The 27596-nt window shown below is 51.7% G+C and overlaps 1 protein-coding gene across 3 annotated transcripts; it reads left to right on the top strand.

The window, feature by feature from the left end:
* The first annotated feature begins 617 nt into the window (after window positions 1–617).
* Window positions 618–26364, top strand: LOC121459688 (C-terminal-binding protein 1). 3 transcript variants are annotated; one of them, XM_041669657.1, is made up of 10 exons: window positions 621–951; window positions 6252–6444; window positions 8831–8985; window positions 14503–14647; window positions 16679–16885; window positions 23004–23218; window positions 23571–23701; window positions 24356–24483; window positions 24843–24960; window positions 25405–26364. In XM_041669657.1, the coding sequence occupies exons 2-10, from the start codon at window positions 6438–6440 to the stop codon at window positions 25589–25591; spliced, it is 1293 nt and encodes a 430-aa protein (XP_041525591.1). In that variant the 5' UTR covers window positions 621–951; window positions 6252–6437; the 3' UTR covers window positions 25592–26364. The 3 variants fall into 3 exon arrangements, with proteins under 3 accessions (XP_041525590.1, XP_041525589.1, XP_041525591.1); XM_041669656.1 differs by lacking the exon at window positions 6252–6444 and having other exon boundaries at window positions 618–951; window positions 25408–26364; XM_041669655.1 differs by lacking the exon at window positions 6252–6444 and having other exon boundaries at window positions 619–951.
* The last annotated feature ends 1232 nt before the right edge of the window (window positions 26365–27596 follow it).

Raw genomic sequence — 27596 nt, 5'->3', positions numbered from 1 at the left:
TCTGCTGGCCTTTCCCCAGCCCTTCGTCTATTTAGAAGTACCGTAGCGGGTTTGGAACTCCACCTGTTAGATCCTTTTCTCCATCCATGTCTGTTAAGGGATCGAATTTTGTTCTGTAAACAGACTCCCAGACCCTTGTCATCCGCCACTGGATCTGCCCACCTTTCTCAAAGATCTGATTATTTTCAAAACACGTAGGTAAGATGGCCTTCAGCACCCTCCAGTTTGGGCTGTTTTTGTGATTTTTCTTCTTTTCTTTTTTGAACAGCTAAGTGGTATCACTTGCTTGACAGTCCCAGCAACAGTCAGCCTCCTACCCAGATCACCTTCCCTGGCTAGGGCGCTGTCCAGCTTCTGGGTCCGCGGCCCTAGCTCCAGCCATACTCAGGCCAGATGCGTCCCTCCCGCTGTCCGCTTGAGGCTGCGGCGACCAGCCCGGTAGCGCCCCACGCGGATGGGCTGCTCTACCACGCTGGCTCAGGCCCGGGTCACCGCGCCAAGGAGTGGCAGAGGCGCAGTACCGGGTACGCGCAAAGGAGGGGAGGCCCGGGGCGGGAACAGCTGGGGGCGTGTCCAGGAAGGGGATCCAGCCTGGGAGGGGCGCGAGGGGTGGGGGCGAGCGCCGGGCCGGCGGGCAGCGCGGCCCCTGAGCCGCCCGCGTACGTCCAGCGCGCCGCCTTGCCGGCAAACAGCAGACCAACCGAGGCCCCGCCCGCGCGCGCGCGCCGCGTATCCCCGCCCGCTCGTCGGTCGGAGCGCGGCTGGCGGCGCGGTGGCGGCTCGGCACGGCGGCGGCCGGGCGCAGGCGGCCGGGCGGAGCAGCAGACTGCGCCGAAGCCGCCCCAGGCGCAGGGCTCACTGCGGCGGAGAACGCCGGACTCATCGGGGCCCGCGGCCACCCGCGCCTTTCAATGGGCAGCTCGCACTTGCTCAACAAGGGCCTGCCGCTCGGTAAGGCCGCGCGCGCGCATTTCCGGCTGCGGGCGGGGGGCGGGGGCGGGGCGGCCGGGCGCGCGCGGCGCTGGCTTTGTGTGCGAGTGCGCGTGCGCGGTCGGTGAGCGCGCTGGGAGGGGGAAGCGGGGGGCCCCGGTGTGGCCACGGGGAGGGGCGCATGCGCGAACTTCTGCACTTGAGTGCGCGTCCCTATAGTCCCCTGCCCGCCCGCGACCCGTGCAGGTGACAAAGGGGCCTGTGGTGCTACGACCCAGGCTGTGACCTAGCTGGACCTGCCTTCCTGGCTCGCGGCCCCGCGAGGTTCCTTCCGCGTGGATACCCGGCTGGCACTGAGGTGTTCCCGGAGTGACGAGCCTGTGGATCCCCCCTGGGCCTCGGGTTGGCGGATCCGGGAGCGGGCAGTTCTCTAGAGGTGGCACTGAGGGCATACACGCCCATCACGGCTCTAAGTGACTTAGTGATGCTCAGCTTGGCCCCTGGCCTTGGACCATATAAGTTTTTTATTCATTTGTGAAAGTCCTTAAACCACAGGGGTTCTGCCAGTGGAGGGCAGTCCTTCCTTGGTGGTGCTCGCTGGCCGCGCAGCCTGGCGCACGCGCAGTGGGGCCGACCCCACCTTCGGGCGGGGCGGCCCAGAGGTTGCGGAGCCCAGAGGAGCTGTTGCCCACCATCCAAGCACCCCATGGTATCCCTCTCTTTGGCTCTTCTCCCTTACTAATGAAACGGTCTGGACCCATCTCTGCCCTTTTCCTCATAGCCTGAAAGACAGTAGAGGAAGAATCCTTGCAGTGTGTGCTGCCAGCAGTAAATACGGAACTGTGGGCAGGAGGGAGGCGCCCTGTGGTGGCCTACTGCACCTCTTATCAGACAAGGCCAAGTCGCAGATCCTGTGGGCCTGTTTCAGGGTGTGACCGGGTAAGGGCCTACAGGCCTGCCCTCCATCCTGGGCTGGTGGTGGGTACTCCTCCCCCAAGGAGGTGTACTGCACCATTTCAGAGCTGTCACTCCCTGGAGGTGTGTGTGTATGGGTGTGTGTTTGCGGGAAACTGTTCTGCATCCAAAATCATAGGATCGTAGGCCAGAATTTCCCGTGGATGGGGAGGGTAGGCCTAGCCCATTGCCTTCCAGAAATTAGGAAGACAGCCTTCATCCTGGTCTTGCTTGTCAAACCTTTTCTGGCCCAGGGCCTTGACCCTTGTCCTGATGAGTTTGGGATTGGCCAGGACAAATTTGCCTCCTAGGAAGGAAAAGGGACGTTTAGTTGGTATTCAGAAAGGTGGGCCTTGTGAGCCAGGGTGTCAGTAAGGTGACACCGAGCGGTTTTTCCCCAGGTAGTATGTGTGTCCTCACTGTTTCTGCTCTGTCATTTCCAGAATCAGAGTGTGTGTGCCCATTAGGAACAGGAGTGTGCAGGATGCCACCTAGTGTAGTTGGCATGCAGGGCCTCAGGCCCAATGCTTGAGAGTGGGGCCAACATCTTGAGTCCTGGGGCAACATGATCTTTGGAAGATTGATGTCTGTGGACATGACTATGAGCCCTGACTCATGTGTGATCTCTCTGCGTTTCATCTGCAACATGGGGTAACAGCTGTGGGATGTACCAAGTTCAGGGACAGCCTCGTGAGTAGTGTGGGGTGATACTGTTCTCCGGAACTGTGTGTTTCCTTGTCTTACTATTTAGGCTGGCAGCTGTGGTTTGAGGCTGCCCTTCCTCTGCTCTGGAGCTTGCTCAGACATGGTCCTGCTGTGTGTGTCCACTGGCATCCACAGATGTCTTAGGGCACCGTGCCATGCTAGTTGTACGTAATGTGGATTGGAGGACTTGGTGGGGCCTCAGTGATATCCTGTTCTTGCTCTGACCTCTTACCTCTCTTCTGTCACCTGTGGCCTGTAGTTGAGTTTCAGCTGTGTGCTTAGCGTCTCTCCAGATGGTCCCCAGGCTCAGAGAGGTCCAGTCCCCCCCCCCCCCCGCCCCCAGGGTTTCAGGTAGGATCAGGTCTTTGGTCCCCAGCTGTTTCCTGCCTGCCTTTTGAACTAGAGTGGTGCGTGCCCTGCAGTGTGACCTGGCAAGAGGCTTCTGCGAACATTCATCTTTAGAACTACGTACTGCTGAGGACCCTCTTGGGGCAGAGCCGACCATGTTACCTGGTGGCCCTGTGGCTCCTTGGCATGGCGTGTGAAGCGGAAATGTCCTGAGTCTCTGCTCCATGGCAGTACCTTTACACTAGTTTTCATCCTGCTGGTGGCAGGAAAGGACTTGGCCTGCGTGGTGCTGGGTAGGGTGGACTGCCTCCGGGTCCTGGGGTGTAAGCTGCTGCATAAGAGAAGTAGCAGCGTATGTTGGGTTGGTTGTGTGTCCAGCATGAAAGTGTATGTTGGGTTGGTTGTGTGTCCAGCATGAAAGCGTATGTTGGGTTGGTTGTGTGTCCAGCATGAAAGTGTATGTTGGGTTGGTTGTGTCCAGCCACTTGAAAGTTTACCAGCACCAGTGTCTGCATCTGTATCCTCACAGTCCTGTGGGGTAGACACACGCAGTCTCCGTAGTCTCTGAGCAGTCCTGCAGCAGCTGCAGCACCTTCTCCCTCAGGCACTGAGGTCCATGGCCACAGACACGCACCGTCCTTCCAGAGCCCTTCTGTGGACTGGGGTGGCACCTTCAGAAGACATGACCATTTCCTATAAAGTTTTATAGCATGGCCTCTTGTCAGCCTTGCCTGACTTAACTGCTGTGAAGTCCTTGGTCTTTTCATGACCTCTAGTTAGCATCAGACCTGTGTTCTATAGGCAGTGTCAGAGCTTGAAGAATTTTAGACAGGGCTGCACTGCCTGCGTGATTCAAGGAAAAGAAAATCTACCAGGCTTGGAGTGATATTGTATGGGTCAGGGGTGTAGGTTTTGTAGCCCACAGGAAGGCCTAGATAGTGGGGACCCAGAAAGATCTCTACCCCTCCCAGGCATTGCTGTCCCTTCTGTTAGTTCTCTATGGCTGTGGTGCTCTTCCTGCCACTGTCTCCAGTGGAGATACACACAGGGCTGCTTTGTCCAGAGACAAGTCTCCAGTGGAGCCTTCTTTAGGGCTCATGACTTCTGTGTCCTCTACAAAGTCAGACGTCCCTACAGCACTGGAAGGATAAGAAGGGCATGGAGGGAGGCAGCCCTAATAATCTGGAACATCACACACGGCCCATGCTCTTCCAGTGAGGATAGTGTTCCCAACTGACTTTGAAATGGGCAGGTGTTCTCAGGGGTCAAGACCTGCAGTATCTGTTGAAACACACACAGGCAGACAGACACACAGACACACAAAATTGACCAATGTTACTGAAAATGAATAATCTTGGTGGCAAATCCATGCCTCTTATCATGGTTTCTATTTTGTGCCTCCCTGATGTGTGGTGTAAGTCACAGCTGGCTGTGAGCACGCCTGTTTCTCACAGTCACCTTCCCTCCGAGCCATCCCATTGTCCCGCTGTGCTTTACCCTTGCCTTTGGCAGTGCCTTTGGCATGTTGCTCTTACTTTCCAGCTCTGTTCTTGCCAGACAGTAGGCACTTCCAGCGTCTGCCTCCACCTGATCTGAGTGGCCAGGCTCTGTCCTCTGGCCTTCAGAATTGGGTAGGGACCAGCCCATAGGACAGCTTTGTTCCCAGAGAGGGCTGCTGGGGAGTAGAGCTGGCCTTGTACCCCAGAAGAATCTGTGCCTAGAGGTAGGAGGAGACTCTGCCCCCCTCCCTCGTTGCTGCAGAATCCCTTCCCAGAGTACCTTTAAAGAGGATGGGGGTGTGCTGGGTGGTGGTGGCACACGCCTTTAATTCCAGCCCTTGGGAGGCAGAGGCAGGCGGGGCTTAGTGAGTTCAAGTCCAGCCTGGTCTACAAGAGTTAGTTCCAGGACAGATAGGGCTGTTACACAGAGAAATCCTGTCTGGGGAAGGGGGAGCAGAGAGGATGGGGTGGCTGAAGGATACGAGGGATCTGATCCTAGTTGAGAAGTGCTGGCCATTCCGGGAGGATTTTTGCTGGTTAGTTCTTTGAGACATGGTCCCTGAGCCCCCATGGCTCAGATGGCTGCTGCTTTTGCTATTGCAGATGACAGTGGCTCATGCAAGGGACAAACACTCCTTGCCACAAATCTGTCAGAGTTCCCAGCATTATGATGACTTCAGGTCCTTTGCTTCTGCAGTGGCACCTTAGCGCCCTCTACTGGGAAAGGCTATCATGGCACCGACTAAGGGAAGGATTGGGCCTGTGGCAGGTGCCTGGCACTGGCAGGACTGTGACTCAAGGGCATTGTTGCTGCTTTACTGACTGGTTCCGCATTGTCTGTGCTGCTCCTCAAGGCTGGGCTCTTCTGGAAACCAGCACTGGGCACGGGTGCTGGGAACTCACAAGAGAGCTGGGAAAAAAGTTTGTGAGCCTTCTGGAAGGAGCTATTCCCCAAATACATTGGGTGCTGGGTTCTGAAGCCCCAATCTGCCTTGGATTGTGGCCACGTGTGGACTTTCTGGATGAGCTTCCAGAGTCTGGGCTGACAAGTGCTCTTGTCTCTTGTGATGTTGAAGGGTGTCAAGGCTAGGCTCATCCTAGCCAGCCTGATGTCCACCTAAGCTGAGGGTTGGTCCCTGTGTGGATGCTAGGGCCAGGGGCCAGGGCTTTGGCTGCTTAGTGACACACTTCAGAGGTTGGGCTTTTGTACTCACCTGTAATACCCTAAGTTTCTGGGCTACAGGCCTGCCATTATGTGTTTGGGTGTCATGGCCTACATTTCCAGAGCGTCTGGGCAGCACTTGCAGGTGAATCATTCCTGGTGCAGGGACACTTGGAGCAGGGACATACAGGAAGTTGGGTAGAGTGCTAGAAAGCCAGCACCTGGCAAGCTTGCCTGAAAGCCTTGTTAAAAGATCCATGTTGGGACATGGTTAGAACAGCCTCGAGTATTAGGAAATGTAAACATAAAGGAGAGCTTCCCAGGAAAGCTGGTAGCCCCTCTCTGCAGTTTCAAGGTCCTGTACCTGATGTTGGCTGCTTTTACCTTCCACTGTGGAGAATGGGCTGAGCAGAAGTCTGTTGGGGCAGCCAACTGCAGTGCGGTTCCTAGGTCCACATAGATGACTTGGGGGCTTGCCCCAGCCTGGAATCACAAACTCAGTGAGAGCCTTGCTGTCCAGTTGGTCTTCTGCAGCTGCAGCTGCACAGAGCTAAGGATGTAGCATACAGCTTCACTCCATGGAGTTTCCTGGAGTCTGAGTTTTAGCCGGCCGTTGATGGCATTTTAACTTGTCTCTTGTGTTTGATTTTTAGTAAGACTTTGAACCCGACGCAGGCTTCAGTGGCTGCTGTGGAGCAGAAGCCTGAGAGCTTTGGTTGGAGACAATAAGACGTGGGATGAGGCTCCGTGACAGAACGCGGTTCGGCCTGGGGATTCTGAAGACAAAAAGCTTTGGACAGGCGAATTCATGGTCGTGGAAACCCTGCCCCAATTAAGCAATGTCAGGTTGGTAGGGGTTGCCAAGTGAAGCCATCTCTGCAAAGGAACTACAGGAGGGACATGGGCTGCGCTGCCATAAGCTAGGCAGGCTGACCTACGTCTGAGGACTATGGGATTCCTGAAGGATGTGCTTGGTGTTTGCAGGCTGCCTTGGTCAGCGGTCCTCAGCTGCTATGCTAGGGGTTGTCTTCTGTCAGAAAGTGTCCCGAGGGTAAGGAAGTGGGTGCTGAAGCCAGGTCTTCCCTGAAGGAGCTTGAGGGTCAATTCTGAGGTTGTGCATGTCCCGATGCAGACCTGAGATCCTGAGGTAGGCTCAGCAGGGGTTTCTTGTCTTTTCTGTCTTATGTCTGGGAAAGGCTCTTAAGTGAGTTCAGCCCTGGACTAGTGTTCCTGTGTAGCAGGGGTCCAGTTACTAGATCTGTCTGCCTCCTGCATGGGTTTGTCTGGGAGGAGCCTAGCTGGAGCAGCTCTGTGAATGAAGAGGGGGCACCGTTGACAAGCCCACTGGATTTTAGAGGGCTTGCTCTTCTGTCCTTCCACATGAATCTTTGGGTATCATACCCATCCTTTAGACCCAAGTCTAGCCACACCCACATCCGTAGGTCCTCCTTAAGGAGTTGTTTATAGGTGAAAGAGTAGAGTTTCCATCAGCTGAGCGGGTCCTCGATGAGGTATAGACTTCCTAGGCAGTAGGTTCAGGCTGTGTTCTGAGGACTTGCTTTGTAGCCTTAGAGGATTTGTGGACATGGGCATTGCTCACCGTATTCTTACAGAATGTGGTGTTCAGTCTGGGGGATGAGAAAGGGAGATGTTTATCAACACTTCTCAAATAGCAGTAAGTCCATCACCTCTACAGAAAGTAATACTTTCATGTGAGAAAAGCCACTTTGCAAGTCCAAGTTGAAGGACAGGTGAATTGTTGCTGTTTGTCCGCCACTGCTGTCTGGTGACTGGTAGCTAAGGATGTGATCCATAGGGGTCAAGGAAGGGAGTATGCAAATGCCAAGCCTGTGACCTTGAAGTCTGGGTTCATCAGGTCTTTTCCTTTTACTGCTTATGAAGTCATAGAGAGGTAGAGCTGTCTTTTTATATGCACATTGATACTGGGGAAGGGCTGTGTATAGCAACACCTCTATTCCTCAGCTGGAGTCCTTGGGCTTAATGTTGTCTAGAAGGCAGCTCCATTATTTCTTGGCGGTCAGTGAGACTGGTGTCACAGCCCAGGTATCCAGTTCTAGACCTGGAAACACGCAGAGTGATTGTCCACTAGCCCTGCTGTACATGGATGTGACAGTTCCTAGGACATTGCCTTTCTGTGACATGGGCTCTCCGAGGCACGTCGTTGGCACTGGCAGCTTGGGGCAGCCTCTGCACCTGGAGGCAGGAAGAGTGACTGTGAACTCTGTGGGCTGCTGCTCGCCAGCAGCTGTTGCAGGGCTGCCTCTGGCCTGCTCAGTGGGAGACTGGATGGTGACATATTTCTTGTCCTCCACTCCCGACTGTGCCTTCTCCATGGTCCATTCTCCTGGCCAACTCTTTAGGAGGCCCTGGGGCCAGACAAGGCCCTGCCTGGTGCTGCGTGCTACTGCGGAGCTACCTTTGGTCACCATGAGGTGTCTGCTGCCCTGCCCAAGGTGGCCAGACAGTACCTGGGACTACTGTGTCGGCTGTGTACCTGTGAAGCCCCTGGAACTGCACTTGGCCCCAAGTGGGGTCTAGTCTAGGCTGTGTTGGGAGCAAGCAGATGCCGTATCTGTGAAGGCTTTGGTGTAACTAGGAAACAAACTCAGGGCCTTACACCCACTGGGCAAGTGCTCTTTTAAGTTGCACTCCAGGCCTAAGGTTCTTTCTCACTTTGATCTGGGAGGTGGGTTCTACAGTGGGTAGCCTTTTTTTACTGTCACAGATTTTTGGCTTTTGAAATCTATCACTAGGAATGATATCAGGTTGGGTCACATGCTAAAATCCCTGTGGTTTCTCTCTGGGGTTCTGGGGTTCTGGGCAGTCACAATTAGTGACTTTAAGCAACAAAAAGTGACCAGGCTCTTTCCCAAATCCCATCCTTTTGTGACCTGTACATTTCTGTGTTGACAAGATAGCCTACGGCTCCCAGTTCTCTTGTTCCCCACAGCCCCACTAGGGTCTGCAAGGATCTCAGGTCGTGTGCTCTTGAGGGATTGATGGTCTGAGTCCACTCAGTCATCAGTGAGCTATCACAAACTCCATTTCCTTCTTCACAGCGTTAATTTGCATTTTACAAAGTCCCATGTAACCAGATGCTGAGTACAGCAAGTTCTCAGGGCTGATCTCTTCAGCTCTAGTGGGTAGCACAGTCCTCAGGTCACAGATTAGAGCTGCTGAGGGCATTAAGTGGTCTGCTCCTTTCTTGCAGGCGTCCGACCTCCCATCATGAATGGGCCCATGCACCCCCGGCCCTTGGTGGCGCTGCTGGATGGCCGGGACTGCACAGTGGAGATGCCCATCCTGAAGGATGTGGCCACAGTGGCCTTCTGTGATGCACAGTCTACACAGGAGATCCATGAGAAGGTAGGGTCACAAATTGGCCAAGTTTCATGGGGGAGTAGGGGGTGCTCCAGAGCATGGGCCTTGCCACCTCAGGCTGCAGTCTGAGTCAGCACACAACACTCGTCATGCTCCTGGGCCTCTGGCCACACTAGGTCTAAGTCACCTAGTCTTGTGTGACCTGTCACTGTGCCTGGCCTTGTCAGGCGGTAGAGATGGGCTTACTCTGTATTTTCTTGGTTTCTTACATCACAGCCAGTTCATTAGAAGAAGTGGAACTATGGGCTTCTGCCAGTGATTATGCTGGATGCTCCCTGCAGTACAGAAAGTCACAATATCTTTATCCACAGTACCTGCCTAGAGCTTGTTGTCAGGTGTTAGTCGCTCTAAGCAGCTTCTGTGATTGATGTTTACTTACTTCAGTTGAGTTCCTCTGTTACCTGGAGTATGCTCACCTGGTTTCTGCTTGTGTCCTAGCCAAGTCAGACTTCACACTGAAGACAGCTTGAAAAGCATTTTTTACAGCAAACCTAATAAGCCTTCAGGGGTAGAACCAGTCAGGGATTTTGCCACGAGGGACCTGGCATCTGCTCTTGTAGATGGTCTGGTTGACTAGCCTGGAGATTTGCTCCCCTGGGAGGAGTGGTGAGCTCTGCTCTCGGTGGCACCATGGTCTCAAAAGGTGGGCCTGTTGGCCCATTGCAGGTATTGTCTCAGACCCAGAGGGCAGTGACACCCATATGTGCATGAACCTTCACCTAGCTTAGTACCCAGCCTTGTAAGTGTGCCAGGCATGGCATTAGCATACCGTGGACCTACAGCCCTGCTCCTCAGTGGCTACAGAGTCATCTGGGACAGTCCTTCCAGCCTGGCCTCAGTGTGTGTCTGTAGTCTTTGGGAACTTGTCACTTCCACACAGATACTCAGATACAAGGAGGCAAGGCTGAGAGCTTCTCATCAGCAGCAGCCTTCGTCTGACTGTGGGGTGGGCTGCCTTCAGCTAGGAGACAGTGCCATAGTGACGGTCTTGTAGTAGGTATGGGGGAGCAATAGAAAAAACAGAGGACATAATAATAGGCAGGAAGAGATCAGAAGACCTGATTCTGATGTGTTGTGAGGAGAGTGGGGAATGGGAGGAGAATGGAGCGAGGAGTGGGCAAGTTAACAGAATCTAGAACTCAGAGGGAAGGAGCGAGGAGTGGGCAAGTTACCAGAACCTAGAACTCAGAGAGAAGGAGCGAGGAGTGGGCAAGTTAACAGAACCTAGAACTCAGAGGGAAGGAGCGAGGAGTGGGCAAGTTAACAGAACCTAGAACTCAGAAGGAGCGAGGAGTGGGCAAGTTAACAGAACCTAGAACTCAGAGAGAAGGAGTGAGGAGTGGGCAAGTTACCAGAACCTAGAACTCAGAGGGAAGGAGCGAGGAGTGGGCAAGTTACCAGAACCTAGAACTCAGAGGGAAGGAGCGAGGAGTGGGCAAGTTACCAGAACCTAGAACTCAGAGGGAAGGAGCGAGGAGTGGGCAAGTTAACAGAACCTAGAACTCAGAGGGAAGGAGCGAGGAGTGGGCAAGTTAACAGAACCTAGAACTCAGAAGGAACTAGATGCCAATGGTGGAAGATTTCCCCTGAACAGTAGGAAACAGTATGTCAGTGAGGCACAACCCTGGCAGTTTGTGCACTCTGTATTATTACACAACCTTTCATCGTTCTACCAGCCATGCTTGGGCTTAGTCTTCGCAGACATGACATGCGTTCTCACTGTCATCTCTACCTGAAGGTATGGCAGCTTGATTCACTGTAGCCCACACTGGGCAATCACCCAGTGCCCTTGGGTGGTACAGCTGTGCAGATTGTATCCTACCTCAGATCCTGCCTGGCTCAGGAATGGGATGACCCACAGGCACACAGCACCTTGGGCGCATATCACTGAGGGAAGTCACCTTCCCTCTTTCTGCTGGCTAGAAATTGGAGATGATGGCTGAAGCCTTGGGTAGGTACCGTGTACCATAAGAGGGAAGCCATATACTGGGAATGGCACAGTCACAAGACAGGGATCATGTGCCCAAATGACTATGAAGATGTAACCAAACATATGGGACACCTGTCTCTAGGTGTGGAGAGGAAATAACTGTCTTACGTATCATTGCTACGTGGGAATTGTCCTTTCAGAACAAGAAGTTGTCACAACTGGCTGTGTGTGTCACTGTCTAAATTGCAGATGAGAATGTTACACTAGCAAGGAAGAACGTGATGAAGAAAACTTCCCAGAGACCCTGGCTCTTCTGCCATGGACCCAGGAGGACTCTGAGAGGGGCTAGGAGATGCCCACTAGGTGTGGGAAAGTCACTTGTGGCAGGAATTTCAGAACACCCCTGGCTGGGTGCTGTACAATTTCTCAGGCAAATGACCTTCAGCCCAGGGCTGCATGTGCCGAGGAGGAACCCAGGGACACTGCTCCCATCATGTGCCGAGTGAGGACTTAGGGCAGCAGGAAGTCCCCACTGGAGATGGGAGAATGACGCTTCATGACTCATGGGTGCAGAACATCCCAGGCCAGAGGACGGCCCCTTACAATTAAGATGTACAAGGAGCAAGTGGGCAGAAGTGTCTCTCGTGGCCAGCAGGCTGCTAATGCACTGACCTTGGGCTCGTGTTGCAGACACACCTGGAACCAGGACAAAGGTTGAGAGGAGGGGGTTTCACTGTGTGCAGGAGTCCATTGCCATGGGTCAACAGGTCCCCCTTTGAGAGTATGCTGAGATTCAGAGACCCATTGTTAGTACCTTGATGGGACAGAGCAGAAGACCCAGGGATGGGTGTGGCCTTCAGGTATATGGACAAAGTGCTGGTAAACCAGTTACAGGCTGGGATGGTGTTCCAGTTGGAAGAGCGGAGGGGGTTCTTTTCTTACACACAAAAGACATACTGCTTTAGAAAGGAGTCTGTGGGCATGCTCAAATGACTCAGGAAAGTAAACTGTGGGAAAATTTCAGTGAGGTCAAGTGGGCACTGCTCTTTGGGCCCTGGCCCCAGGATACATGTAAGACCTTCAGGCTTTCCCAGTCAGCAGGAAAAGGAGATCTTTGCAGAAAGCTGGTCAGAGAAGAACTGCTTATATAAACCACTTCAGCAAGCCTCTCTGTGGCCCCCTGAAAACCCACAGTTCACCACCAGGTGGCCAGATGATCAATCACTGGCACAGTAGAAAGCCTGGATACCACTTCCCTCTGTGGAGAAGAACAGCTGCAAAGCTACCTGGTGTCTGTGGAGTTGGATAGTGTACAGAGGTTTCAGCCAGTGTCTGCTTTGCCTGTATGTGCCTTACGTCAGCAGAAAAATGTCAGGCATGATGGTGAGGTGGGAGGAGCTACAGTGTCACATGGTAGCTGTTCTGTGCACACCAGGCGATAAAACCATCCAGTGTTTTCTCAGGGAGGTTAGCACAGTGAGCCCACTGTTGCCCTGACCACGAAACCTCACTGCGGTTGGAGCGTGAGCTCCATTCAGAACGTGCTACCACTGGTACACTCATGGCCCGTTTGCACCAGTCACTCATCATATGCTATGCCTGCCATGAACATCTAGGGCCCATGTCGTTCCGGGTCTGGCATTGAGGACACCAAGTACCCTAGAGTCAGGTCACTAACGTGGTCACACAGCTGGTGAATGGGGACATGTGAGTGGCTGCTTGCAGAGAGGACTCTTGGAGACAGGCCTATCAGCAGCCCTCCCAGACTTCCCTGGAAACACTAAAGGGAGTGTAGGAGAGGGACGGGGTTGGGGGTAGACCTGTGGCCAACAGAACAGCTGTTGGTGGTGACCGGGGCTGTAGAACTCTGTCTGGTTCACCCACTACCTAGCAAGCCCACTCCTAGTATGCTTTTGTTCTGCAGCCAAGTAACTTCAAACCAAGATAACAAACAAACAAATAAAAAAAAAAACATGAAAAAATTTCACAGAGAAACATAGGTAGATTGTACCCAGGAAGGCAAATTCAAGCACAAGCAGTGGATGGACAATAGGCTGTGATTTATTTGTAGAAAGCTCAGTGGTGACATGAGGAAGTCCGTTGGCAATTGAACAACAGGGTCTAGAGCCTCAGAAGACCCTCCACTTGTAGGAACTTAGCTCAAGGACATAAGCACACTGGCTTCTGGAAGACTTAGTGCAGTGAAAGGTCGGATGCTTTGCTCTCTCCCTTCTCTGTTGGCACATTTGCGGTACATTGAAAACATGCTTTTGAAAGACATTACTCTCATGTTTAAGTGCTAAGGGTAAGAAACCAGTTGGCTGTTCACATACACATGTTGACATACAACATAGGCCTGTAGGCTATGGTTCTGTCCTGTCCACAACCAACCCTTTTCAAACATAGTGAGGGACCCATGTTAAATCTGTCCCTAACTACAGACTCATTCTAATACTACCCTGAGATCTGTCACTTTTGGTCTGCACTGCTATACCTGCCATGGGCCTCAGCAAACAATTGTTTGTATGGGGTTGGTCCCTATGTCCCCCAGCCTCACCTGTTCTACCCAGCTGTTCAGTCCTCCTGTCCTCATGATTGTCCATCTGAAGTCCATATGGCAAAATGCTGTCAAGGACTCCCCTAAATCTCCTCACTCCCCACTCCCTGTGCTGTCAGCTGACCATTCCCCATTCACTCTTTCCCACTTGGGCTCTCCATGACTCTCCACTGGCAAATGGGTACCCATTTTTTCCACACATGTCTAAGTAGTATATGTGACCCTGATTCCCTCAAAACTAAGGGCATCCATCAGTTCTGGCCCTGAGCGTGTGTACTCTAGAGGCCGCTCGGCCCAGCATTCCAGACTCTAACCATCTTCCCTCAGCATCTGGCTGTTTCTTCTTCATGTAGTTTAGATGGCCCCTGGGCCCAAAATGAGTGGAAAGGCTACTGTCTCCACCCTTGTGGCTCTTTGTGACAGGCGAAGGCCTTTCTGCCTCAGTGACAGTTGTCTGCATGCTGGGTCATGCATCTGGCTATGGAGCTTGTGTAGCTATGATAGAAGGAGGCTGCATCAGCCTTCGCATGTGGAGCAGTCTCCACCCCAGGAAGATACCCTGGCTCCACAGCCAACCAGATCAGCAGGAAGTACCAGTGTAAAAGAGGACAGGTAGTAGAGTTGCTCACTGGATGTGGTGCCCTCTTAGAGGCTGGCCCTGCCCACTCCCAGTCGACAAATGCCTCTGGATATGTTTGTTTCTTGGGTCCTCTGTACTCCGTAGAGACTGGTGTGGAGTGGGCTCCATAGTTTTATGGAGGCTGGTTGCTTGCAGATGCTGCTGCTAGTCTTTGCCCTTAGACACTACCCACAGCCTCTGCTGAGGCTCTGCTGTAGCATGCTGCTGTCTGAGACAATTGAGAGAACACAGCTGCCCCTGCATTGTGCTCCCCGTCTCTTCCCTTGTTCTGTCTGCCTCCCATTCCTTTCATTTGGAGGCTGGCTGCTCAGCCTTTTTGGGTACATTTGGTGGTCCCTAGGGGCTTAGTAAGCAGCCTGTTTTCCCTCAATGCAGGTACTGAATGAGGCTGTGGGCGCCCTGATGTACCACACCATCACACTGACCAGAGAAGATCTGGAGAAATTCAAAGCTCTCAGAATCATCGTCCGAATTGGCAGCGGGTTTGACAACATTGACATCAAGTCAGCTGGGGATCTAGGTAGGAGCTCTGAAGTCCCCGTTTCCATTGACCAAGATGTCTCACTTAACCTTCAGGCTCTATTGGGCAATCAGTAGAGCCGGGACTGCTCCTTGAATTGAAGGTGATTTGGGCTGTGGGTAGTGCAGGCTGTGGTGGGTAGCACAGGATGTGGCTGCGACTCCCTGTGCTCTCACCAGCCTACCAGGCCCTAGGGATTGGGTTGAAACAGGGCCAGTCAGGGAGTCATTGCTGTCTTCCTAAGACAGCAGAAAATGGAATGCGTTCTGAAACCATGCAGGTATACATATGAAGCAACGTGGGCTCAAAGTGGACACTTGTACACAAGTCTATTTATATTGAAAGCATAACCATACTTTGCCATTCTAGAGTAGCTTGTGTTCTGTGCTAGTGGCCCACTGACAAAGCAAGGCTGCCCTCTACAGTGTGTTGTTGACATCGTTCTGCTACTCTGCCCCTTACAGCTGCAGAGGAGGCAGGAGCTAACCTGTCCAAGAACCACAGGGCAACTGAGGACTGCAGTAGTATGGTGGGAAAGTCAGTCTTGTTCTGTTGGCTCATGTTGTCCTGGAAATCCACGGGGGCTGAAACCTTGGTGACTGGTCTGCCCCTTCCTGGACAAGGTCCCACTGTAGTCCCTAGAATTCACAGGCTCCTCTTTTCAGCTAGGGATGGCCTAATGGTGGGCCAAGTTTGGTTCCTTTAGACCCAGCTGTGGAAAGTGGGGCAGGTCTTACCGTCTATACCTTCTTGGGGGATCAGTTTTGTTTCTGTATCTCAAGGCTACATGCTATTGCTCCCTGAATCCTTGTTTTATTTCAAGGGAGTCATTTCTGGAGGGTGCATGGGTCCTGTCTTGATTCCTCTTTGTGGTGTCAGATACCTTTAATTTATAGGATAGTTTCCAAAACAATTCTGTCCTCACACTTCAGTGGGAAGTATGGGCAGAAGCATGCTGCTGGGATGGGAAGTAGAGTTGGAACTAAGGCCACTGTGGAGGATCAGCTCACGGCTGGGATGATGGGGTCCTCCTTGGGGACAAGGGCTAAGGGCAGCCCAAGGCAGCATAGACCATCAGTTTAGTGCCTGGACATGGGCCCTTGGGTAAATTGGGAGGCCATGGCTAGGGGAGAGAAAGCTTCATCTGACTTGCTCCCAGGACAGTAAGAATCGTGGAGCCATGTAGCCAGGGCATGCTTGGCCTGGGAAGCCCCAGGGAACTGGAAGGTGTTATTTGTGTAGTGTCAATAGGGAGGGGCCAGCCAGCTCCAGGATGTACCTTGGCTCTGGCCCTTTGCTAGTAGAGCCATGGCTGCTCAGGAAGGTTGTGTGTCCCATGATCCAGATGGGGAAGAATTGGGCATTAGTAGCATTGGCTTCTTTTCTACCACCTGCCTGCCCAGATAACTCAGGCTGGAAATGATCAAGACAGCATTTGCCTGCCCCCTGTCCTGTTTGCTTGGTAGCTGCCACATCAGTGTTCTGCAAGAGTAGGTGTAAGTGGAGACTGCTCGTTCATTCCCAGCTGCCCAGACCCGAAATAATTACACAGAAACTGTATTAATTACAACACTACTTGGACAATAGCTAAGGCTTCTTATTAACTAACTCTTAAATCTTAAATTAACCCATTACTATTATTTTATATTTTACCATGAGGGTTGTGGTTTACCGGTAAGGTTCAGGGGCGTCAGTCTTCTTTGGCAGCTACATGGCATTTCCCTTACTCTGCCTTCTTTCTCCCAACATTCAGTTTGGTTTTCCTGCCTAGCTCTATTCTGCCATGCCACAGGCCAAAGCAGCTTCTTTATTAACCAGTGATAATAAAACATTGACAGCATACAGAGGGGAATCCCATACATCATGCAGGACAGCCCAATGACATGTAGTCTCCTAGGTGGTTGTGGGGCATGTTTTCTGACATGTTACTGCTGAAGCACCACCCTGAGGGTATGCTCTGACGGCAGCACCTCTGACTGTGGATGACAGGAGGCTGTGGGCCTAGAACATGTGCCTTCACATATCTTGTAGGCATCGCAGTGTGCAATGTGCCTGCAGCATCTGTGGAAGAGACAGCAGACTCCACCCTGTGCCACATCCTGAACCTGTACCGACGAACTACCTGGCTGCATCAAGCACTTCGGGAAGGCACTCGGGTCCAGAGTGTAGAGCAGATTCGAGAGGTGGCTTCAGGAGCTGCCAGGATCCGTGGAGAGACCTTGGGCATCATTGGACTAGGTGCGTGGCCACTGTGACTCAGCACAAATAGTCTTTGCCCATCTGCCACCCTCCTACTCCATAAAGACCCTTGACTTGCTGGGTGTGTTGAGGGCATAGGATAATTAGTCCTGGGCAGGGCTAGAGAAACTAGTCTGTGTCTTTCACAGGCGTCTTCTCACATCCATGGAGGTCAGGTAAGAGCACAAGTGAACATCACACATTGGTGATAACATGTGCCACATGTGGATCCAACAGACATGGTGTCCACATGGACACAGATACGTGCATCCTCTATACAAACATGGTTACATACACACTCATTCCCCACAGCTCTGGAGTAGCCTGTTTCTGCCCTGCTAAGATAGTAGTTGGTTCCTATGCTCCCTGGCTTGTTCTCACAGCCATCACCTTTTTGTGGGTATCTGTCTGTTATGTGTACCACAGAGATGGCAAAGTAAGTTGTGCTAGAGTTCCACCTTTGAGAGCTCTCTTGTCACCCTTGCCTACCCTTGGTTGACCCTGGCTGCGCTGTACTCTTGCCTCAATCCTACTGCCAGCAGCAAGAGATGGGAAGTGTGTGTAGGTCACCACAGTTCCAGAAGGAGGCGGGCCTGGGATATGGTTGTTGGTGTCCTAATGAACATGCACAGCAGGGCTATTTGGTGCTCTATGACACTGTATGCCACCACCACCCCCATCCGGTGTATAGGACAAGATAGCACCTCCTACCTCAGGGTCCTAGCGCCAAGATGTGTTGAAGGATGGAAGAAAGATAAGCATGGGGGGAGTGAGGGGGTGAAGGGTGTCACTGGGCAGGTCTGGGTGGTCAGGGCACCCCCACCCTCAGGTCTTGTCCTCCAGCAGTCGAGTGGCTCTGCCTCTGCTTTTGTCATTTTTGTGTTTGGGGACTGAGCCATGTGTCCCTTTTGTACCCTGTTTGTCCAGTGTATCACATGTCTGCCACTGACTACCTGGCCTACACTGCTGTCCTCTCTGCTGTGTCTAGTTGTTCCCTGTAGCCAGCCCAGAGCTCCCTAGAGCTTAGGATACATGGATGGTAACATGTATTCCATATGGATAATGTAGATTACAGAGAGAGACAGGGCTATACATGTGAGCATACTTGTGTATGAGTGTACAGTCTAACAAGCAAGGAAGGTGAATTTTGTCCCCTCGGGGTACAACAAGGGCTCCTGAGTTATTGCACCCTCTACCTTAAGGACCTCCTATTTGTATGTACTTGCTGTCTACCCACTACAGAACAGGTCTGAGGCTAGCTTCCACACATTGTGGCCTCCCTCTAGAAGGGAGATGGGTATGTGCCCCTAGTGAACCTATATCTCTGCTCTTCTCTTCTACAACCTGTTGAGTCTACCTCTGTGTGGAATATGGTGGTGAGTTCTTGGCTCATCAGTGAGGGTGCACAGGCAATGTGGGCTGTAACTTTTGCTTTTATAATGAACATGCCAACTACTTTCCTATGGCTGTTGGCCTCTCCATCCATAGGCTTCTGCCTCTCTCCTTCTTGCCCTCTTACAACTGAAACAAAATTTACTCCTTTCACAGAGTATGGAATGTATTTCTGTGTGGGACAGCCCTGTACTGTTTCCTGCCTGCTGTCTTTGCGCTCCCTCTGGCACAGCTTGCTAGGTTCCTCAGTCCAGCTGAAATAAACCCACAGGGCAGGGCCCTAGGTCTGTGCTCCTTCGCTTCTGCACACGTCTGTCCTGCTCAGGACTCTTACTGTTGAGCAGGATTCTGTTGATCTGTTTAGACAACTGCTGTGAGCAAGTTTAGACATGTCTCTTTGTGCATGGGACTCTTTTCTTTGATTTAAGCAGAAGTGAAGTGACTTTACAGAGATGGCAGAAGGCCACCACGGCATTCTTCAAGCAGGTGTGTGGCTTTGGCACTTGTCAGCTGGCTAACTGGAGTTTTGAACTTTGCTGGCACTAATGTCAGCACTAGTGCTACCCCTTGTGTTTTTATTTCACCTCTCCGACAGCTAAAGTGTCTGAGTGCCTTTCTTGCCGGAATGCCTGGCCGTTAGAGAACTTTTCGCCTGTGTTCTGAAGTATGGTGCCCGTCATGTTCTCTTTGGTTTGTCTTGGTGTGGATCTGCAAGATTCCATCTGTGTTCTATCTCAGGGCCTCGTCAGACAAGTATATTGACACCCTGGTGCCCACTTAGTATCTGTGGTGAGGACAGATTCTGGTTCTGAAGAAATCCAGTTTATTACTTGTAAGTTGTTTCCTGTGTCTTAAGTAGTCTCTGTCTGCTTCAGCTTTTAGCCAAAAGAAAAACATGAGGAGTCTGCTTTCTAGAAGCTTCATAGTTCGGATTTTACAGGTCTCAGACCACCTGGATCATACACTTTGCTCAGTGCTGAGTATACTATGCCAGAAACATAGGCAAATAAGTTTGTGTCTTTCCACAATAACAATAAATTCTCAGGGCTCAGTGGTTTTAGTGGCAACAATTTGCCACATAATTCTCCCTCCATAATCTGGCTAAGGTGAATACAGGATTTTTTTGTTTGATTGGTTTTTGTTTTGCGAGACAGTGTTTCTTTGTGTAGCACTGGCTGTTCTGTAACTCACTTTGTAGACCAGGCTGGTCTTGAACTCACTGAAATGCGCCTGCCTCTGTCCCCTGAGTGCTAGGATTAAAGTCATGTGGCACAACTGCCCAGCTTGTCACTCTTTTTTTTTTTTATTTATTTTACATACCAACCAGTTTCCCCTCCCTCCTCACTTCCTGTCCCCTCCCCTTTTCCATCTACCCCTGTCCCCATCTGCTCCTCCTCCATCTCCATTCAGAAAGGAACAAGATTCCCATGGGCTTGCACAAAGCATGGCGCATCAAGTTGAGGCAGGACCAAGACTGTCCCTGTGGGTCGAGGTGGGGCCAGGTAATCCAGCATGGGAAACAGGTTACCAAAAACCAGCTAAGCACCTGGAGAGGTCCTGCTCTCACTGTGAGAAGCCTTTCCGAGAGACCAAACTACACAGTTGTCACACACATGCAGAGGGCCTATGTCAGTTTCATGCAGGCTCCCTGACTGTTGGTCCAGCTGGACTCACTCAGTCTTAGAAGTAGAAGCTCTCAGCAAGGACAGCCTACATCTCTTGGCAGTTTGCTCCTGGTGGTTTTCTTTGGCTTCCTTTACTCTTTTGGCTAAAAGGTTTGCACATTCTTCAGTCTCCTCCTCGTTTTTCTTAGTGAGCTGGTTTTTTAGAGCCATGTATTGGTGTTTGTGTTGCAGGACACATGGAGTAACAAGATGCTGAGTCTTGGGGGCTTTGGTCCTGAGCTACTTCTTTGTTTTGTTGCTCTCTAAAAATATTATGGCAGATGTCTTAGTTACTTTTCTATGGCTGTGACAAAACACCATGACCAAGGCAACTTGTAAGATGAAGTCTTTAATTTGAAGGCTCATGGTTCTAGGAGGTTGCGTCCATGACCATTACGGTAAGGAACATGGTAACAGGCAGGCAGACATAGTGCTAGAGAAGTAGCTGAGAGCTTACATTTGATCCATAAGCACAAGGCAGAGAGAGAGAGAGAGAGAGAGAGAGAGAGAGAGAGAGAGAGAATATGAGAACACAGCTAGGTATGAGCATGATAGCTGGGAGTTGTGTGGACTTTTGAAATCTCAAAGCTCCACCTTCAGTGATATACCTCCTCCAACAAGGCCACACCTCCTAATCCTTCCCAAACAGTTCTACCAACTAGGGACCAATTCAAATACATGAGCCTATGGGAGCCATCATTCAAACCACCATAGCAGATCTCATCTTCTTTAGAGAGATTGAAAAGTTTCGGATTTTAGCTCTTTTGCTTCCTAACTTCCAAGTAGTATCTGTCAGTTCAGAAATACCCTCCTCTCCTCTCCTCCCTTCCCCTCCCCTCCGCTCCCCTCCCCTTCTCTCTGTCTTTTTTATAATAATCAAGTTGAGAATGCTCCAATTGGCATCCACAGTGTATCCTTGAACAAAGTTGTGTTTCCTCTTTCCAATTCTCTTTGATCTATAACAGTGTCCCTTACTCAGTAGCAGGCACACTTTGCTGTGGGTCAAGAGACCTTACTTTCTGGTGAAACCTTGTTTGTCATTCATTTCTTTTCTTTTCCTTTTTTTGGTGATGGTGTTGCAAGACAGTGTTTCTCTGTGGTGTTCTGGCTGTCCAGGAACTTGCTCTATAGACCAGGTTGACCCTGAACTCACAGAGGTCTGCCTGCCTCTGCCTCCCAAATGCCAGGACTAAAGGCGTGTGCCACCACACGTAGCCATGTCATTCACTTCTGATAGTTCTTCTTTAGAATCAGCTCACTGGTTTGTGTTTTGTTTAGTCCTTGAGTGTTTTGGGACACTGGCCTCTGAAAATCACACACATGTCCTCAAGACATACATCACGCTATTATTTCATGTTTTGATTTCTCTTAGCAGTGTTCTGTAGTGATCAATACATAACATTTGCACAGAGCTTATTCAGCTTGTTAATGTACTTCCCCCATGCTGGTGGTAGAACCTAGGCATCACCCCTCTGACCAGGTGTTTGGTATGACGACTGTTATAATTTATGTGTTCTAATTCCCTTTGGTGTTCAGAAACACACTTGGTCTTTGCACTTCCCAGAATTCTGGTTTGCAGGTTCTCCGGGCATTTCCCAGCACTCTGCTCTCTCCTTTAGCATGTTTCACTTGCTCCCACTCTTTGTTCTTGTCCTTTTGGCATTAGTGATGACCAGTGCTTTATAGGCTAGACCACAGTGGGGTAGAGCTCCGTCCTTTATTGTGGTCTCTATGGTTATCTGGCCTGTTAAATGTTATCATACAGCTTTCTCTAACTAAACGTTGTTATGGCACATCTTTTCTCCGCTTTCCCAAACTCAATTGTGCCTTTTGTTCTTTAAAAGGCTTTCTAAAAATTCAGTTTCCTTTCTGCTTTAATTAGGGTCATTTCTGTTGGCCATTGTTCTGCCTTTGGTGTCAGACCTTCTGATGGGCTCTTTACTGCAGGTACAGCTTTTCCAGCTCAAAATGTGTGTCCAGGTCTTTTGTAGAGGACACTTTCTCTGCTGGAGTTCATTGTCCTCTCAAATTTATCACATGTGCCTATGACACATGTTCTCAGCAGCGATCGGAAGTCCTTCCAGCTAATCCCACCATCTGGGTTGTCTGTGGATCTGCTTGTTTTTCTTTATTCTGTTATAATTTCTGTGGTACTCTCTTTAAAGTTGTGCCCATGTCCTGCCAGTATGTCTGACTCCTCAATGCTCTTTTCCTGGCAGGTATTGATGGATGCTGCAGGAGAGACTATGTCCCTAGCATTCTCCTACTGGCAGCCTGTGCTGTCTGTGCTCTCTCTGTATCCAACATCAGTTGATGTCTGCATTCCATGACCCTTAGGCTGTGGCTCCCATTCCAGAGCCAGGCCTGCCTCAGAAGGCATAGGGTGTACATCTGTGGAGTTGTGCCAGAAAGGTGGCAGATGTACTGTGTGCAGTGTACCTCTTTATTGCTAGGTTCTTGGGGTTTTTTTTCCTTTCAAGATTTATTTCTATTAGTGTGTATGTGTGTATGTGTAGGGGGTATGTTCATGTGAGTGCAGGTGCCTACAGAGGCCAGAGGTTGGAGTTAAAGGTGGTCCTGAGCTCCTGACATGGATGTTGAGAACAGAGCTCAGCTCCTCTGCGAGAGCAGCAGGCCCTCCTAACCGCTGGGCTGTTTCATCAGTCCTGTGCTGCTAGAGTCAATGGTATATGAATCTCTAGGAAGAGTGTTGTCCAGAATGGTCCCCACATATACGGTTTGTGATCAGAATTGAGATTCCAAGGACGTCTGATAAGTGACCCAGTGACCAAGGGAGGGGACCAAGCTGATTATGTATTGGCTTTCCAGAGCAGTGAGTAGAACTGATCAATGGCAGGCTGCTGGAGAGTGGCAGCTAGCTCCCATCCCTTGATTGTGGTGCCTGGGAGCAGGCACCTTGGCTGAGTGTTTGTGATGGAGGCCTCAGGGATCTGGTAAAACTTTGGCAGACTGGCAAAGTTGTGTTTGAGGCCCTTGAATCCCGGCTGTGAGGCGGCTTCAAGGCCTCAGGATGCATGTCTCACTTCATCTTGACTCTGTAGGTCGTGTGGGCCAGGCGGTGGCACTGCGGGCAAAGGCTTTTGGCTTCAACGTCCTCTTCTATGACCCGTACCTATCCGATGGCATCGAGCGGGCCCTGGGGCTGCAGCGTGTGAGCACACTGCAGGACCTGCTCTTCCACAGTGACTGTGTGACCCTTCACTGCGGCCTCAATGAGCACAACCACCACCTCATCAATGACTTCACTGTCAAGCAGGTGCGCTGCGGCGTCCTCCACCCTCCTCCCTTCTCCTCCAGAGCGATGTTGTCCCTTCCTTATAGGGTGGCTCCCACTCTTCCCTCAGGATGTACCCCTTCTTCCCCAGAAGGCAGTGAACCTTTGGTCAAGACAGCAACAGCATTAGATACCTGGGTCTGTCTTATTCCATTGATAGTCCAGAGTGTACCTGCTGGTACCACTGCCCACCCTGGCCCAGACTCTCTCCCAGAACTGATCTGTAGTAGGTCAGCTCCAGGTGGGTGGGAAGTGAGATTTGCTGTGGGTATGCCACTCCAGTGAGAAGCTCCAATGCCATTCACTCACATGGTCATCCTGTCTGTCTTCTCAGATGAGACAAGGAGCCTTCCTGGTGAACACGGCCCGTGGTGGCCTGGTGGATGAGAAGGCTCTGGCCCAGGCCCTGAAGGAAGGGCGGATCCGTGGCGCAGCGCTGGACGTGCATGAATCAGAGCCCTTCAGGTGCCCCCTGAGCCCCAAGATGGACTATGCCCACCAGCCTGCTGACTAGGATTTGGAGGCTGTCCTTCAGCTCTGGCCTTTTGCTGGCTGGGTTAGGGGAGGGTTTACTCTCTGTTCTCAGGTGGGAACAAGAACCTCAAGATTCTATCTCACCTTGGCCACAGTTATGGGGTAGGCTTAGGACTTGACTTGGTTCTCAGTTTGTCTCTTGATGTCTGTGATGGTCCCATAGCCACCATCCTCTGGAGACCATGGGGCCAGGGCTAATTTGGCTTAGCATGTAGTCTTTAGTCCTGTTGGGACAGACTTTCTGGGGCTCCAGCAGTTGACAAAACCTATCTTGGGGTAACCAATTGAGTGATTAGCCATTGGAAGAGCTAGCAGTAAGAGTCTGTGTCTGAGAGCCCACAGTCCTAGGGTTTGTTCTGCTGGGCAGGGCTGTGTAATACCCCATCATGGCTTCTCCCCTAAGGCTTGGAAGACCCTCTACCCTTATTGTTAAGACCTTGGGGTAGGTTTGAAAGTCCTGCAGCTCCACATTCACAGATGCCTGGGATCAGGTCAGGGGCCCTCAGATCTCAGGACTGGCTACCTTCTGCACCTCCCCAGACATGGGTGCTCAGACCTCTCTGACTGGGTATGTGCTGTCCTCAGTTTTAGCCAGGGACCCTTAAAGGATGCACCCAACCTCATCTGCACCCCTCATGCTGCATGGTACAGTGAGCAGGCCTCCATTGAGATGCGAGAGGAGGCAGCCCGGGAAATCCGGCGAGCCATTACAGGTGGGTGGCTTTGCTCTCAGACTGACAAGTCTGTTTTATGCCAGTTCAGGGGAGGTGGCACTTGGTTGTCTCTTACTGGGCATCCCTTGGGGTGAAGTTGGGTAGCACATGTATCATTTTCATGCATGAAGACCTGCCAGGCTGAGTACTGTCAGCTGCTTGTGAGCTGAGGGCGCATGTGCAAGGCTGGGGTCTCCAAGTTGGGAGCTGAGTTGTTAGGTGGACAGAGCCCTGTGGTGTTCACAGGGAGTAATCCAGGGCTCTGGGTGACTGTGTGCCTGCCTTCTGGCCTCTACAGAGGCAGCAGTTTTAACCCAAATTGCTGTCGTCTCTCTCTGGTGTACCTCCCAACCTCCCAGGCCGGATCCCAGATAGCTTGAAAAACTGTGTCAACAAGGACCACCTGACAGCTGCCACCCACTGGGCCAGCATGGACCCTGCTGTGGTGCACCCTGAACTCAATGGGGCTGCCTACAGGTGAGCAGGCAGGGGCAGAGGACAGCCTCCAGGACAGTGAGACTTAAACCTGGACCTTGGCTGTAGGTAATGTAGTGGGCTGTGATATGGATGGGGATACCCTTATGTAGGCCCCTGTGACTGGAGAGGATGAGCTGGATGGTGCAGTCCACTTCCCTGAGCTTTTTGGAAGGATATCAAGAGGGTTGGCCTTAGGAACCTCCTAGACAGGAGTACTGGGCAGAACTATTGTTGGGGCAGAGAATAGTAAGGAGACAGGGAATGGGGCTTGGGGAAGACTTCGTAAGTGAGAAGCCAGGTAGGGATACTGCCCAGCACTCACCAAGTGTTCACTGTTCCCAATCTTTCTGGACCTCAGGGGTCACTGATGCCCCATGCAAAAGGGCTGTGTGTAGCAGGTGGGTGCTCCATAGATGACCTCACATGTCTGCCCTCCTCTCCCAGCAGGTACCCTCCAGGTGTGGTGAGTGTGGCCCCTACTGGCATCCCAGCTGCTGTGGAAGGTATTGTTCCCAGCGCCATGTCCCTGTCCCACGGCCTCCCGCCCGTGGCCCACCCACCGCACGCTCCTTCTCCTGGCCAGACTGTCAAGCCTGAGGCGGATAGAGACCATACGAGTGACCAGTTGTAGCCTGTGAGGAGCTCTCCAGCCTTGGCGCCTGGTGGAGGGCGCCGCGTGCCCTTGGACCCAAGTGTGCAGAGGTGGCATCCAGTGTGGGCCTTGGCGCTCCAGAGACTGACCCGGGCGTGCACCAGGCGGGGCAAGAGGAAGCACGTCCCCAAGTCGATTGTAGTTGTCCCGTCCTGTGGGCTGGCTCACTGTCCTGTGTCCTTTGCGTTCCTCGTTAAGCAAAAGAAGTTAGTAGCTAATTCTATCACGAATGTTCTTGTCTGTGTACAGTTTTTAGAACATTACAAAGGATTTGTTTGCTTAGCTGTCCACAAAAAGAAAACCTGAGGGAGCATTCAGCAAGTCAGTTTGAGATTATTTTTCCTTTTCTACGTTGGAACGTGCCCGGAATGTGGCCGTCGGCACACTTCTCAGGACAATGAATCCTTCCCGTTTTTCTTTTTATGCCACACAGTGCATTGTTTTTCTACCTGCTTGTCTTATTTTTAGAATAATTTAGAAAAACAACAAAAGCTGTTCTTCCTAAGTTTGGCATGAACCCCTTTGTTCCAAATGAAGACGGCATTGCGAGTGGCTCAGAGGAGTGTTTGCAGTGCCCAGTGTGCTCAGGACCATCCGTGTCTGTCCTGGGTAGGCAGGGGTTGCAGACCCTTGCCTGCGTGGTGCCGTCCTGCTGATGTGGTAGGCTAGCAATATTTTGGTTAAAATCATGTTTGTGACTGTAACCATTTGTATGAATTATTTTAAAGAAATAAAGACCCCAGAAAGAGCAAGCATGCCTGGTACCGCTTTAGTGGCTTCATCTAGGAGCACTGTCAGGTCCCTCTGGTCCTGCCTATCATGACCTCCAGGGCCTGGCTTGGCTTCTGTGGAACAGGCAAGCAGTCCTGGGGAGACCCAGAAGAGGGCAGCAGCAAGTTGGGCTGCAGTCCCCACTGTCTTCAGGGAACAGGGCCCTGAGTTGGGGAGGCCACCCTAACTTGCAGGGAGGACTGGGTAGGGGTTGCACAGCTCTGACCACTTCTTCTGCCCAAACTCCTGGGCCGGCAGCACTTGTCCTGACATTTTAGACAAACTCACAAAGGAAATGGCAACAGAAAATTATTACTAAAAAGAAGACTTAGCACACAGGCAGAGCACCAGGCATTTACAGTTCTGCTTCCGGTCTCCTCCACTACACTATCTTCAGGTGTGGCCTCTGATCCACTGAACTGATTTGACAGAGTGATTCCTGAAAGAGTCTGAGCATAGCACCATTCGTCCAGCCTGGGACTCAACCAAAGAGACACTGCCTGTGTGGATGCTGAAATGTTGAAGCTAGAGACACGCCTTGTATGTAGAACTGTAGAGTGAACAAGTTCAGCATTCCCAGGGATCAGCTGTGTTCTTAAGGGGCCAGATTTATAAGGGATAATGTCGATTAGGACGTGGTAGAAGCAGGTGGCGGCCGGGGAGGTGGCTCAGTGTAAGTACTTGCTCTGCAAGCACAAGGGCTTGTGTTTAAATCACCACCATGTGAAAAGCCAGGCATGGCTGCATGTGCCTGTGGCCCCAGCATTGAAGGGACAGGTGGAGCTGGGGAACTTGCTGACAAGCAAGCCTAGCCAAAACAGGGAGCTTCCTGTTCTGTGAGAGCAAGGTAGAAAGTGATGGAAGAAGGTGACCAACATCCTGCCCTGTCCTCTCCACCTGCAGACACATGTACCCACTCGTGAGCAGGGGAACAAATCAAAGAGCTTCACCTTTCGGTGGGTGAAGCTACAGAATGACTGTCAGAGACGGTAGTTTGTTCAAGTAGAATCAAAAAGCACAAGTCATGGGGCAAAAACTGAGTTGATTTGTATTTAGGCCCTTTGGTAACACCTGTTCTAGAAAGACTGGGCCAAGATACCCAAATGGTAGGGCATGCAAGGGCCCTGTGGCAACAGGAGCAGAGCTGAGCCCCTGGAGCAGGAGTGAGAGGCTGCTCTTCAGGCCCAGGGCAGAGTTTGGGCATGGTGGACAA

This window comes from Microtus oregoni, unplaced genomic scaffold (genome assembly GCF_018167655.1).
Source record: "Microtus oregoni isolate MIOR12 unplaced genomic scaffold, Mior012 000019F_ref0000042, whole genome shotgun sequence".
Lineage (NCBI taxonomy): Eukaryota > Metazoa > Chordata > Mammalia > Rodentia > Cricetidae > Microtus > Microtus oregoni.
This window is presented reverse-complemented; position numbering and strand designations above follow the sequence as displayed.

Bases quoted from the DNA above. Each gene is read 5' to 3' on its own strand.
- LOC121459688 (XM_041669655.1), top strand. From the start codon at position 912: ATGGGCAGCTCGCACTTGCTCAACAAGGGCCTGCCGCTCG. The intron at 952-8,830 runs GTAAGGCCGCGC...CCTTTCTTGCAG, and splicing joins CAACAAGGGCCTGCCGCTCG to GCGTCCGACCTCCCATCATG. The intron at 24,484-24,842 runs GTGGGTGGCTTT...CCAACCTCCCAG, and splicing joins AATCCGGCGAGCCATTACAG to GCCGGATCCCAGATAGCTTG.